The sequence below is a fragment of the Schistocerca nitens genome, chromosome 2 (genome assembly GCF_023898315.1).
Source record: "Schistocerca nitens isolate TAMUIC-IGC-003100 chromosome 2, iqSchNite1.1, whole genome shotgun sequence".
NCBI lineage: Eukaryota > Metazoa > Arthropoda > Insecta > Orthoptera > Acrididae > Schistocerca > Schistocerca nitens.
This window is the reverse complement of record NC_064615.1, coordinates 736,632,283-736,646,835: the sequence shown is the minus strand read 5'-3', so window position 1 is coordinate 736,646,835 and position 14,553 is coordinate 736,632,283. Positions and strand designations below refer to the sequence as shown.

At 42.7% G+C, this 14,553-nt stretch overlaps 1 protein-coding gene across 1 annotated transcript in view; it reads right to left on the bottom strand.

The window, feature by feature from the left end:
* Positions 1 to 14,553, bottom strand: part of LOC126234598 (esterase FE4-like) — a 94,592-nt gene that overhangs the window by 60,898 nt on the left and 19,141 nt on the right. The window contains exons 4-6 of the mRNA XM_049943314.1: positions 14,259 to 14,409; positions 13,207 to 13,392; positions 2,835 to 3,034 (exon numbers count right to left, since the gene is read on the bottom strand). Of these exons, the coding sequence (XP_049799271.1) occupies positions 2,835 to 3,034; positions 13,207 to 13,392; positions 14,259 to 14,409 (537 nt within the window). The remainder of the gene's footprint in view (positions 1 to 2,834; positions 3,035 to 13,206; positions 13,393 to 14,258; positions 14,410 to 14,553) is intronic.

Here is a 14,553-nt window from a genome sequence, read left to right as displayed (position 1 = left end):
TCAGTTGCCTAGTTCGTACACGCAACATAGCTACAACGAAAGGTAAAAGTAATCACACTGCACTATATATTCTGAACGGCAGTGGATATCGATAGTCTGATACACAATTCCTTAGTGCCTGCACCGAACACACAGAGGCGTAATGGGGTATGTAATTTCTCAGAGGGGTAAGTTTTGATTAGTATGCAATGAAATCAAAACAGTACAAAAGCGGGAAACGTATCTTGCGACTAGTGTTCGTAACTCTATTCATATGCCGGCTTGCACCGGGAGTAAATGTCGTTTGCTGCAGACACAGTAGCTGAAAGACCTCACAGTGAGTCAGTGAGGTGTTACAAGGAAAAACTACAGTCGGAAGGACGCTGTTCATAGTGTGCTTCATAAGAAAAACTAAACTTTTCAGCTGCTGGCAGTATGGCTATTAGAATTAAACATTCTGTACAACAAGTGTTCAATTTTTTTTGTTACAGCTCATGACAGAAATAAGTTTTTTTCATTTTGCATGTTGGTACTCCAGTCCTTATGGATTTATTTTCCGATTGCCATTTTTTGTTTTGAAGTTCATGTTGTGAAGTTGAATCTACGTAATTGAATTTTTGGGCTGTGTTGTGAATGTGAGTTGTTGACTAACTCTACTGTATCATTTAAACATAGTGCACATATTTACAAATGCAGAGTATGCGGATGCAGGAGTTGTACGTGTTCTGAAAATAGAAACGCTACTGCTGTTTGTAGACAGTACGGTAGACGGTTGCCTAACTGCGGAATACCGGATTCTAAAGCGTTTTCACTATAACGTTTGGGACTGGTTCAGAGCCCAGCAATCATATCTCATCTAAAAGTACAGATTGAACAGAGGGTGAATGATGTAGACGACATTATTCAGCTGCGAGAACGTAGTCGTTGAACAAGTACACCAAGACTTTCTAGGTGCATCGGAGTGACACACACAAGAATGTGACGGATATTACACACACACAGCCGCTATCCTTATTATTTACAGCCGATTCAACACCTTCGAAAAGCAGATGAAGGTAGACGTTGGAATTGTGTCGTTGGCTAATACAAAGTGTCCAGTAATCCCGCTAATACTGCTGACTAATGAAGCAGCTTACACCCCTGTCAATTCAGCAACACTCGTGATTCAATTCGGTGATCCAATGATCGTGATTCAATTCGGTGGTCCAATGAAACGCCTCACATTCTTGTGGAGACACACTTTGCAGAACGCTTCTCTGCAAATGTATGGTGCGGTATGATATGTGACTGGGCCAGTTATGTTACCGCATCATCTTACATGATGATGTTATCTCGACTTTCCTGAAAACAAGTTTCCATCACGGCTGGAAGAGGTTTCTATGGCTGCTAAGATCCAATGTTCTTCAAGCATGACAGGGCCCCTGCACATTCAAGTCGCCAGGTGACACCTCATGTGAACGTAACATTCCTCGGAAGGTCGATGGGCAGAAATAGTCTCGTTTCTTGGCCACCAAGGTCGCCGAACCAAACCGTTTTAGATTTTTGCCTGTGAGTATGGTTGAAATTGGAAGCCTGCAAAGAACACATTAACACAAGAGACGAATTGATATTTCGGAATATGAATGACAATAGCCTCATGGAACAACGCCAAGACGTCCTCAGAAATCAGGGGAATTCGAAAGTGCACTGAAGTCGGATGAATTTCATAGATCAGTTTTCATCTTAATCACTTACCTTTCCTTAACACCTTATGCGAGTATTTGTTTGAACTACATTCTAACAGCTGTATCTCTGTATAAAATAAAAACTGAACACTTGTTGTATGGAATGTTTTATTTGAATTAATCTAAAATATTTACTATTCCTCCTGAAACATTCTGTATATGTTAAGCTACAGGAAATCTGGAGACCAAGATAGTACTTTGGTACCTTAATCAAGTTCCTCCAGTCATTTTCGAACGTTGCTATATGACCCGGAGAGTTATCGTGCAGTATCATCCAATGATACTTAGGGTAGACCGTCATATAGGACCAAGAGGGAGACGTCAGAGCATGGACTCCTGTGCAGATGATTGAAGAGTGTGTTCTGCGTGGGTTAGTGAACACAAAGATCGCCATGATATAACTTTACAAACCATAACCTTCGCAGCAGTATCTCGTATTCTTCGAGTAAGGGTTTTTGAGTGAATTTTCTAGAAGTTGTGGGCAACGTCCAGTGTACCAGGAAACATGGCTCTACCGTCAACATAGATGTCAACTAGCACCAGCCGCTTTATTTCGATACTGATTTGCAACTTAAAGACTTCGGAGCGCCATACATAGCATATTCACTGTATTATTGTGGTTGGCACGAATGTGGTTGCCCCTACTAACTCAGTCAATTCTTCCGCTATTTATATCCTTACGAGCCGTTTCTAGTTGATGTTCATTTCCGCTGTCAACAACGACCACTTAAAGTGCTGTCACTAGTCCAGTCACGTTACGATTTCATCACAGACTTGCAAAAAGAACACAATCACCGCCATTTAATAAATATCGCCTATGCCCCCTCAGCCCTATGTTCAACGACTTGTCACTTATATCGACAATGACAACAGAGAGTACTATGCGTGTGGAAAACCTGTAGATCTTCTTACACAACCGTTCCACTTGAACACCTCACCTGATGCAAGCCTTGATCTTAGTGGTGATCAAACCTAGGGGATAAACTATCCGCTCGATAGTGTATTACCTATTGTTACAACTTGCTCAGCCAATGTTAATAACAGGAATACCTTCTCCTTGCCATTACACTCAGCGCTAAATAAATATGTTCCTTTCGACGTAAGCTCATTTAACTGACTATAAGTACATACCTCCTCTGACAGAGCTTTGTCACTGTCTTGGGCTAGGGTGCGTCCATCCACGGTCTTGAGAAAGTCTACGAGATCTGAGGAGTTCTGCCCCGAATATCCCAAGTAGTTCGCGAAGCGTATTGCTCTGTCTGTTGCGTTTTTGGAGAAAGCCCAGGGGTTCAGCGCTGACCCGCTCATTGCTATGGCGTTCTTAAAGAGACCTGGGAAGTAACATTGGTGTGGATTAGTCATAGTGCAAACTTAACATTAAAGCATAAATACCTCTATACCAACATAAATTAAATTTATATTATTACGATTCTAACGGAATGGCATTATATGCATTCTCCTGGAATTCTGTACTTCGTATGCAGTAGAAAGGCAAATTGTTTTAGCTGAAGAGAGCAAATGAACTGTGTGCTATTAATATACTGTCAACTTTCACAATTTCGTTCTTTGGTTAAAGCGGCTTATGGAGTAAATCAAATTATCTCGGTGAACGTATATATCAATATACTGCATGTATCGAAAACCGAGACAACCTTAACTTCTTTCAGTGAATTAAACACATTTCACACTAAGTATTTTTATGGAGCAAGAAGTGTGCATAATGCAAGATAGAAAGTCTGGGATGTGTTTCAAGCATTTATTATACATTAGTACACCGTTAAATTTCAGACGCTGTCTGTGACATTAAATTGAAACATCACGAAGGCGTATTGCAACAAAGGCCAAACTGGATATCCAAATGATTAGCACGTCAACGAATTTGCACAAAGTAATTTAACGTTATCTACATTTAGTACATATTTTTATATTATTTATTTGCAACTTGCTTCATTACAGTATTTGTAATACTACATGTTTAGGTTTAATTTTCATACAAAATACATATGAAACAAGTCTAATTATAACGAATTACAATAGCAAGAGTGAAAAGTATACCATTAATTATATACACAATAGTAAGTTTCTGTGTTTTTAAGCTTTTCAGGTAGAGCAATATTTAACATCAATGAACATTATTATTCAGAGGCCGGGAAAGGTAGTTGCATTACACAATTTAAGTATTTGAGGTACAGTTTTAGGAAAGCTGCTCCATAAACGGGGTTGGAGAATCCCTTCTACGTAGTACTCTTCTTTAGTACGTGTCTCTCATCATTAAGTTCACTGCACACTCGTAAAACACGATCGAATATTTGACCACCCCCTGTGCACGGTAGTAAGATATTAATTTTCCATGTCTGGTTAACATTTTTGTAAGATCAGATGACTAAGATAACTTTATGGTATGACGACCTCGAACAATAGGTAAAGAGCTTTGCCAATCGCGTCTTTTGTAGTTTCAGTCATCCTATTTCCCGTTTTTCTTTTGTTGTTCATATTATTCTCTTTTGATCACAAATGGAGGAATTCTACTGTAGAGATGTGTCGCGTTTTCTCGAGCTGCTTCTTTGGCAAGTGCGCCACCCAGTTCATTCTCAGGAGTTCACATACAGGACTCTGTCCATTCCAAGTTGATACACCATTTCGTCTGATGCAATACTCTAATTTTCGTTTTGATCTCTTCTGTCAAAAACACTCGTCTTCAGAATAAATCTGAATACCTTGAACGAAAAGACATAGGATGTTCACATTTACAGGCATGAACATTAGTATGTTCTGCAGAATTGATTAGCAAATGATTTGCAAATTGATTACATTTATCAATTAATCACCGCCGCCCCCGGCCACCCCCAACCCCAATCACGCTCACTCCCTCCCCTGACCAATCCCCACCCCTACTCCCGGATGACATCACATATTTTCCTCAGCTTGCACGTGGGTCCCACCCCCTTCCCCCCTCTCCACCCTCTCCTTCCCCCAACCTACCCTACTGGCGGGAATTTGGAGTTTTGGGGGGAATTTCGAATTTTGGCGGGAATTTCTTTGTCCCAGGGCTGTGCTGACGTCCAATCCCACCCCCCCTCCACCCCCCCGCCCTCCCACCCTGGAACTGGAGAGAAATTAAAATTGGTGGCACCCTTTCTGGGACTTGAACCCTGGTCCTCCTGGACTGAAAACCCAATTGCACCCTCCGTAACGCAATCATACCACTAGAGGCACGTGGAATTGACGGGAAATTAAAAATGGCGGTGTCTTTTCTAGGACTCTAAGCCAGATTCTACTGGATGGAAAGCCCAAGTGAACCTCCCACTACACATGGAAACTGTTCAGATGCGGGAGAGGAAGGTTAGATTAGTGTACTTCACTTTGATCGGGTAACTGACGCAAGGATCAGGCAATTAATCATAAAGATCAGACCTAATTACACAACTATATGCATAGCGCTACAGAAGGACGGCATAAAAGTGCAGTACAACTCAAAAATTGACGATACAATGCAACTGGTGTTATTCTGCTGGGAAAAAATTTCGCAGTACCACTCAAAACTGCAGACAGACACTCAAACTCTACCCTTCACCTACAAGCTGACGGGAAAAAGGCAGGGGTGCAAGGTACTACTCTTTTTGGCAGGAAATACGTTCAACTGACGTGATGATGGTGTTGGACAGAGAGGAGTTTAAAAAGTGTGTTGCCTGTAAGCATACAGTATCTATCGCTTTTTGCCATCAGAGTTCACTACAGACACCTGCACAAAAACCAGCATGCAGCACAGGTGATCGAGGCCAATACACGCTATCACACCTGATGAACAAAAATGCGTCACTGCTCTAATCACACTTCGAAATTGTCGCGAAAAAACCAGCACTCATAATGAATGGGTCCTGATGCAGCACATGTACTGGGGAAAATCGTCATCCTAAAAGACTGAAAGGGAGGGGAGTAGTTAAACGTGAATTCTTCTCGATGTACAATCACAAACTGCCATAAACCGAAGCCTTCTCACCTCCCCTCGAACCTAACCCCCTGCCTCCCTCCCTCCATCCACCTAGGGGGAGGACACATGCTTCTTCAAACGGCCAGATGCTCCGCTGAGCGTCTTGCGCCCCCGCTGCCACCCTCTCTGCAGTTGCTGGCCACACTCGGCCCTCCGTGGATGTGTGTGAAACGTGGCCTGCCTTGAGGCGGCGCCATTAGCACTAAAGGGAAATTTACCAGTACAACATGCCCATTCAGGGAACACTCCAAACGGCTATTTCAAAAGTCGGCCGAAACAGGAAGACCCTTCTGCCCTAGGCGAGTGCAGCCTCACATCACAGTGCCTTCAGTACAAAGCGCGACGCTGGCATCCCTCAGAACGAAACCGTGGTAAATGACTGCTATCCCGGCCGAGCATTGTTTGTCTAAAGAGAGAGCTGTGGTCTTAAGGAACTCGCCCGCAGCAGCCCGCCGTTCTGCGCTGAACTGTTGAACATCAACATGACTCCTATAATAAAGCAGCTATTAAAAAAGGAAAGCAGAATCGCGACAACAATAAATGTCCTCTTTCCACAAAAATAGGCAAAGTCCATTTTCTTTTACTTTTATGAGCAAAATCGGTATAGTTTTATTTTCGACTGCAAGATAAAATTCTCATATTCGCATCTCATTATTTTGTGACGTCCAACGAAGTGCACCGCCGGCGATCACACATTATCACCAGAGATACGTCCACCATGTGTAAAATCAGAAAAAAAACTTCGATTGTTTTCTGCGAATATTACCGATCACCGCAGAATGCCCTCGTTATCCCGAAACCGTCATCGGAGTAAAGAAAAAGCGAGAATTTAAACTCCGAAGAAAAAACATCTATATTCAGCTTGTTGAACAAATTACACAACATGAGAGCTTCTCTCGCGTTCAGTGTCTATAAATAAATGTCATGCACATGTGTCTTACAAACACTTCAGACAATCTTCCACGCCATTGGCTTACATGTCGGAAAAAAAAAACACATTCGACAACAAGAAGCTATAATTCAAGAGGATGTATCTGTTTTGTACACTGTGGAAGGTTCTGTTTTACCAATGCGTTGCTATACTATTGTATTGCTTTGTATGGAACTGGGGACCTAAAAACGACGGAGAGGCTTCGTACCCGCCATAGCCCTCAGTGGTTCACAACCCCACAACAGGCTACAGCAGTCCACTCACCCCACCGCCGCCCCACACCGAATCCAGGGATACTGTGCGGTTCGGCTCCCAGTGGGCTCCCCAGGGAACGTCTCACACCAGACGAGTGCAACCGCAATGTTTGTGTGGTAGAGTCATTATGGTGCACGCACACGTGGAGAAAGTGTTTGTGCTTCAATCGCCGACATCGTGTAACTGAGGCGGATTGAGGCGAACCAGCCCTCATTCGCCGAGGCAGATGGAAAACCGCCTTAAAAACCATCCACAGACTGGCCAGCACATCGGACCTGGACACTAATCCGCCGGGCGGATTCGTGCGGGGGACCGGCACGCCTTCCCGCCTGGAAAGCAGTGCGTTAGGCCACAGGGCTAACTGGGCGGGCTTGCTATATCATAGTAGCATTTACGAAACAAATTGTGAGAGCCTGTCTCGCCCAGTGTAGGAGAGATATTGAAATTTCGTTAAAAGGTATCGCCGCTACGATAAAAAAGAAAAAAGAAACACTTGTCAAGAATCATTCCATGATGCCCTAGACACCTCTTCCACCTGCCAGGCCGCAAGTCATTAATATCAATTAGATAGGCTAATTAATTAAAGTAATTTTCTTTTTCTTTTTTTTTCAATAGTCGGATTACACTCACCAGGTAGGTCAAATGGGAATCTGTGGAGGGAAGATGATGTTTTTTCAAGGAACACTACTGAGAAACGACATTTGAAGCTGACCGCAGAGGAATTCTACAGCACTATTAAAAACACAATCGTAGCGACTATGCTACCGTCACCCTGGATAAAAATCTGTCTTGAGTCTACAGGCACACGCGAGGCACTGATAGCATTATGCTTTTGGGTAAAATGCTGTATGCGATTTGGAATCGAGTCAATCCATTCTACCACATACTTGCGTTGGATCCATAGAGATGTCTTAATGATTACAGACATTATTGAACTATATTCCTGCCACTCTCATATCTCGAAATGAGTCACCTTTTTCGAATCTATCTTCTAAGGATGCCATACATAAAAAACATTAGCGCTGTTTTCTAGACAGTCCCTCTGCATCTTGGTCGTGATCGACATCGCTTCCAGACATCGCATGACATAAGCTATACGGCTACCACAACACATTCTGGTAGAAATAAAACACAGAGGCGATGTTTCTTAATGACAAAAATGTGGAAGACATCGCAACATATGGAAACCAGAAGAGTTTGCGGTATCGTACAGCGCTTCCAACAGCTATTCGAAGGTGATGACCTGTACAGTTAATCTCATATTCTCTATCGACAGGGTAGTGGATGTGTCGGTGCTCCGTTTCGAAAAACTAATGTTCTTTCATTTTGCTCTGCGGTACATGATTTCTTTTTCAGTGTTGACCATCGCTGGGAGGTGCTGTTCACAAAACGCAAGACGTAGCAGAAGAAAAAAGAGTTACTGTTGTATTATTGGTGAAAAAAATAGAAACATGTGAAAGCCATCGTAGCATATGGAAATAGGACGAGCCTGTAGCAATGAGGAACGCTTCCAAACAACTGTATTAAGGTGATAACCTACACATTTAATCCCATGTTCCACAGCGACAAGTAGCAGATAGCTGGGGTTCCACCAAGACTCCCTCCATTATGTGGTAATCAACAGCATTCTCAGTGGAAGGGCTGGAAGAGAAAGACACCATTGATATGGTGCAATGTACTGTAAAACACAACACAGTTGATAGCGAGAGCAATTCTAGCAATTTTACCCACAAGTTGGAGAGAGAAATACTACAACACTCTGCAACCTGTGTAGAAACAGAGTGAACTAAGTTAATGGTACAGGAGCATGTTTTGACCACTCGTTGGAAATGGGAATTTGTTATCGTAGCTCCACCAACCATGTACGATGTGTATGGTCAGCGCCAAACGAAGCCTGCTCCTGCAACGCGAGATAGTATAAAAGACAGTACGAACAGTTATGGTGCTGTTTCTTATTGGGGAAATTAGAAAGCCTCAACATCATACAGGATCTGCAGTCCAAAGCAGATCTGCGTTCCTCAGGGTCCTTTCAGGTGTATCACCCAAACATCCTATCATCGTTATTCTGCACCATCCAGCAGTGAAAAATTATGAACAATAGAAGCTCTGCTAATTTTATCTGATAGATTTTTACTGCATCTCTCTCTTCTGTTATATCGAAAACAAATACCACCTACATGCTGGCATCGAGCATATGTGGCGATCCTACTAAATATACAGGTTTTGATCCATTGGAACAGGCGGCCAATGATCGTCGCTTGCACAGACTGGTGTAAAGTTTCATCGCCTATACTGTATGAGGTCCATATCCCACACATTATCAGCCACAGGAGAGGTTCCCTGTTTCGTTGTTTGATACACTACTTTTTCTGCTATAACACACTTTGTACACTGTCATACATTTTGTTTCTTTCAGCCACAAATTCAACGTCTGTGTCAGGTTCTAAACTGACATTAATACGTTTTGTGCATTGGCACCCCCAAAAAAATAGACATCGCACGGTGTAAATCATGTAGTTGCTGCTGATCCCACAACACACCCACACACTGGGTGACTGAAATAAAAGACAGTCATAACATAAGGAAGAGTTCTAAGGTATTGTGGAGTGTTTCCAAACTGCTGTCTGAATGTGACTGACGACCTCTACGTTTAAACTCATCATTCACATTGACGGGATAGCTGATGGTGCTGTGTTCCGTTTGATTGATTCCTCATATTGCTGCCATGTACGCGTTAGCCATCCTGTGAAGGTGTTGCCCCCTCCACCAAGATTCTTTCTCTATCTCAAACAAGTGATGTCGGTCAATCGTTATGTGGTAATCAACAGCATACGCCGGCCGCTGGTGGCCGAGCGGTTCTGGCGCTACAGTCTGGAACCGCGCGACCGCTACGGTCGCAGGTTCGAATCCTGCCTCGGGCATGGATGTGTGTGTTGTCCTTAGGTTAGTTAGGTTTAAGTAGTTCTAAGTTCTAGGGGACTTATGACCTCAGCAGTTGAGTCCCATAGTGCTCAGAGCCATTTGAACCAACAGCATACGAGTGAACGGTTGGTATGCAATGTACTGTAATAATAATCATAATAGTTGATAGCGCGATCAGTTTTAGCAATTTTGTCAACACCGACCAGCCACACGGCAGCATGTATACCAATTTCTGTATCATCGCTAAACAGCCCCTCCCCAACTTTACGAGTACCATCGCGAATGTAAGTAAATGACTGTGCAGTACGTCCATTCATTGTTTATACTGTTTATTATCAAACAACTACGTCATCAAATTATACCAGACAGCGATCTGCATATTTCTAACACCTCAAGCATTGTCATAATTTATGATCTTTCTCTATGCGGATGGGAGTCACAGGGTATTCTCACATTCTTAGGATAAAGTCAGAGACCGAAAGATATCCCCGCATTGTCTTTGACCAACACTCCCTGCAGCTGACCAGAAGGAGACCGCTACATTCCACGTTTCGTATAGAAACAGTGCGAACCAAGGCTGTAACTGCTGTCCCGCACTTATCCAAGAGCACAAGAGTTCTGCAGATGCTCGAATGTCGAGGAGGTTAGCACCCCTTATCGCCGTTCAGTAGATATGAAACTGTAGAATACTGCCTCGACGGAAAATAAAAGACTGTTTCCCCTGTTCGTTGTGTTTCCATCCCAACGTTTTCCCGTATTTTCTAGCTACTATATATTCGTTCCCATGTACAAGAATTGTTCTGCACTAATCAGAAGACATGCAAATACTCCATCAATTTCCCCACATATGAGCGTAATTTTCTCTCAATTTATACGTGTTTCCGTCATTTTATCGATTTTCTGTCACTTCTATCCATGAGATCATGACATTACTTCTCGTTCTGTGTTCTAAAATCGCTTGTAAATGTAGTACAGCTGCCAACACCTAGCGAAAATGCAATATTTTTCTGATTGGGTGGCATAGTATATTCAGGATTCCAATAAGTCATATTAATCGCCTTACTTTAGGTTCCAAAAGTGTATTTTTCAGCACAAACTCCGCTCAATGCGACTGCCTTGCGCCTCATTACTGGAATGGCCCGTATGTCTACATGGTACTACCCTACTGGTCGACGTCAGAGCCAACGTCTTGCTACATCAATAATTTCCCCATTATCCACATACCACTTGGCGCAGAGTGCATATTTCATTGGGCCAAACAGATGGAACTCGGAAGGTGCGAGATCTAGGTTAAACGGTGGATGAGGAAGAACAGTCCATTGTAGTTTTTTGAGCTTCTCTCTGGAGAGCAGACTTTGTGAGGCCTTTCATTATCTTGGATAAGGATAAGTTCGTTTGCATCCATTGATCACGTCGAATAAGTGTTTTCGCACGTTCCAGCATCGCAAGAGTCACAGCTGTGTGCGACTGGCCAGCACATGGGAGATCGGACAGGTTTGCACAACCTTGTTTCAATGTCAGACGCCTCGCTCAGCGACTGACCATGCTTTTGTCCACTGCCAATTCCGCTACCTACCGGAACTTCACGAAAGCACAGTGGCTGAAGCGAGAATATTCTACGATGTCCCACAACAAGTTCTGTATTTTTTCATCCTAAATTACTTATTGAATGCATTACTTATTGAACACCCCTGTATATAAGCACAGAAAATATAGTTTAGTTGTTTGCTGTCCTTGTTGTTGCAATTTTAACGATCAGCACTGAGTTAAGACTGAGTCAGCCGTCCATGGCCAATAATGCACGCCGTTCTGGGATTATACACGATTTAAAAGCAGCACGATATCAGTTGCTGTAGATGTAACTGGTTCTGCTTTATGTGTTCTTGCCAGGAATGTTGTGTATAGTTCAACATTGTGCACTATGTCTGTACTCACTTTTACGGTGAATGACCAGTAATTGAAGTAGCTGTTGTTTACTAGTAAGGACTTAAAGCCCTTACAGTTTACTACGTATACCGCAGCAGCATGTGGTACTGAACTGATTATGCAAGACGAAGTGGATTCTGTCTGGTATGATGATTCAGCTTGTTTCATTACACCTTACAGTTTTTAAGAATACGACATTTGCTGATTAATATGTTAAATCGATATATACAACACGACTATAATGACGTAGTACTTTCGTTATTATTGTCATAGGTTTCCATTCCAGTCGTGAATGATGTACAGAAAATCTGCTAACGCTAACACCTTGGCATGAGTTGCAGTACCTTGATCTTACCGACATGATCACTTCGCGAGACGCGTTGGATGAATCAGTTTGGAGCTCAGCTTTTTGAAACTTTTCTCTGGGAAATATAAGTGTGATCCAGAATGCCTCTCCTGCATCTGTCGTTTTGATGTTTTGCGAGACCGCTCTTGCTAAACGAAACTGGTCCCTCTATTTCCTTTATCAGCCGTTCTTTATATCAAGCAATTTTAAATAATCGGTCGAATGAGGATTTCTGCATTCACTACAGCTGCTATGTGGTGTCACAGGCTCTCACTAGCACCACCACAACAAAACAAATATAGATTGTGTGGTATCATGTATCGATACCAATCCACGGGCGTAGCAGTTGGAAATGTAGTTGCAAGTTTCCGTAAGAAGCTGATAGCGATCGTGCAGGATTCAGCGGACCCAATGGTGCATGCCTGCTGAGCCACGCCTTCAGTACATCTGGACTTCGAGAGTCCCCTGCCGCAGCAATACAGGGCGGCCAGACGGAGCCACTCAGTCCCACCTGTGCTTGGAACATCTTCGCTCCTTGATGCTACACAGACACCGCCTAGTCACTGCTCTGACACCATCGTTCAATCTGTAGTGCAGGGACCACCTTCTGGTTGGCACTGAGAGCTGGACTTATTTCTTGCTGCATTATTTCTAATGAGTCTTCGTACACTTGGAGAAATCCATGTTAAATAAATCTTCTGTTTACTCTGTTAACTTGTTGGCTAATCATCTCTGCTCCCGTCCAGCTTTCCTTCAAGGCCAGTTGCCACACATCTCTTTATCCCACCTGTCCTTACCGTGGTACACGAAGTCGTACACACCTTTGAAGTCAATTTTGCAAAGGAGTTCTGTACGACCCTTAAGTTCCAGGAGCTACAGTGCTTTACCACTGATGGAAATCGTGCCTCACGGTCTCACCTACTGAAGGAAGAACGCAAAACGTGTTTTCTTGCTGTGGTACCGAAATCTCGATTCGGAGCACATAGAGCAGTAAACAGCCGCAGGTAACTGCTCCTGGGAAGCTACTGTTGGCAACCAAGTAAAACAGCGCAAAAAGTATGACTTAAGAACTTCGAATCCAAACTCTGTGAAGGAGGTTAATAACGCATCTTAAAAGTTAATGCTAATTTACCTTTGCTAAGTGGAGATAGGACATGGTAGTGAATGGAAGCTCCTCCTGCGCTTTGGCCTAAGATAGTCACTCTCTCTGGATCGCCGCCAAACGCCGCTATGTTCCTCTGCACCCACCTCAGAGCCTCCACTTGATCCTTGAGGCCCATATTTCCAGGGACGACTTCATCTCCCGTGCTGAGGAAACCTATCCAGAGAATAAATAATTAATCCGTTTGCCGTCAACATAAGGTAACATATAGATCGTACATTTAATATTACCTGTCTTGTGACTTGTCTAAGATCCTATTTTCTTTCCTTCTATCAGTATAGCCTTGTTTCTGCACCAAACATTTCCACTAATAACTAGCAGTGCCAAAAGATTATTTCCGATTGTCAGTATTAAATTCTGACCAAAATATTTTTTCTTTTTCGCGTCAGTATGAGTTGTATAAACTAAACGAAAAGCTACTTTGTCTTGTTTCACAAAATTTCATATCCGTAACAACCTAGTTTTGAGGTTGTAATCCCATTTTCAAGTACAGAACTGATTACAAAAATGGACCCAAGCAGAGACGAACACACATCAACTTCTTCAACCAATCGCTGCAAAACAAAAGCTACCCAACTTATGTCTTTCCCCTGTTAAGCCCATATTGTAAAATCGTAAAATAAATTGTCTTCGTTAGTAACAAATAATAATGGAAATGCTTAGAGTTTTCCCCATCATCGGCTGCCTTAAGCGAATCCTTTTGAGAACCCTGCTTATCTGGCGTAGCAAACTAACGTCTCTTAGTTACTACAAAAGCATTCCTTGGGCTCGATATAAGATTTAGCAAAGTTTCCTTTCAGATCCTGCGGAACCACTGCCGATGCACTTCTCTGTGAGAAAATTTGTTGGAAACAGAGGAAATACCAACATCAACAAATATCTAACGGACACTGTAATCAGCTTAGGATACAGAGGCACATTCACAAAACCATAAAGACAACGTCAACGAATCAAGAGAATGAAAAAATAAATCGTCTTCGTCAGAAACAAATAAGAAAGATGTAAATACTCATGCATATTACCTAGCAGTCCCAGGCGGTAATTTATACTGACAAATACAACGTCGTTGTCCACGAAGTAGTGAGGCCGACTCAAAGAGCCGCTTCCTAGAGTGAAACATCCTCCGTGGATGTAAACCACGACAGCTTTCAGTGCTTCGTTCTGCGATGGGCTCTGCATAGGAATTGAGAATAATAGTGGAGAGAATGCAAAAATCTTACATACGACGGTAATAGTAACAATAAGAGTACAAATATCTACTTGTAATTATTTAAGATCCTGGTCTTGTTCAGCATGAAACTGCCAGGAAATTATCAC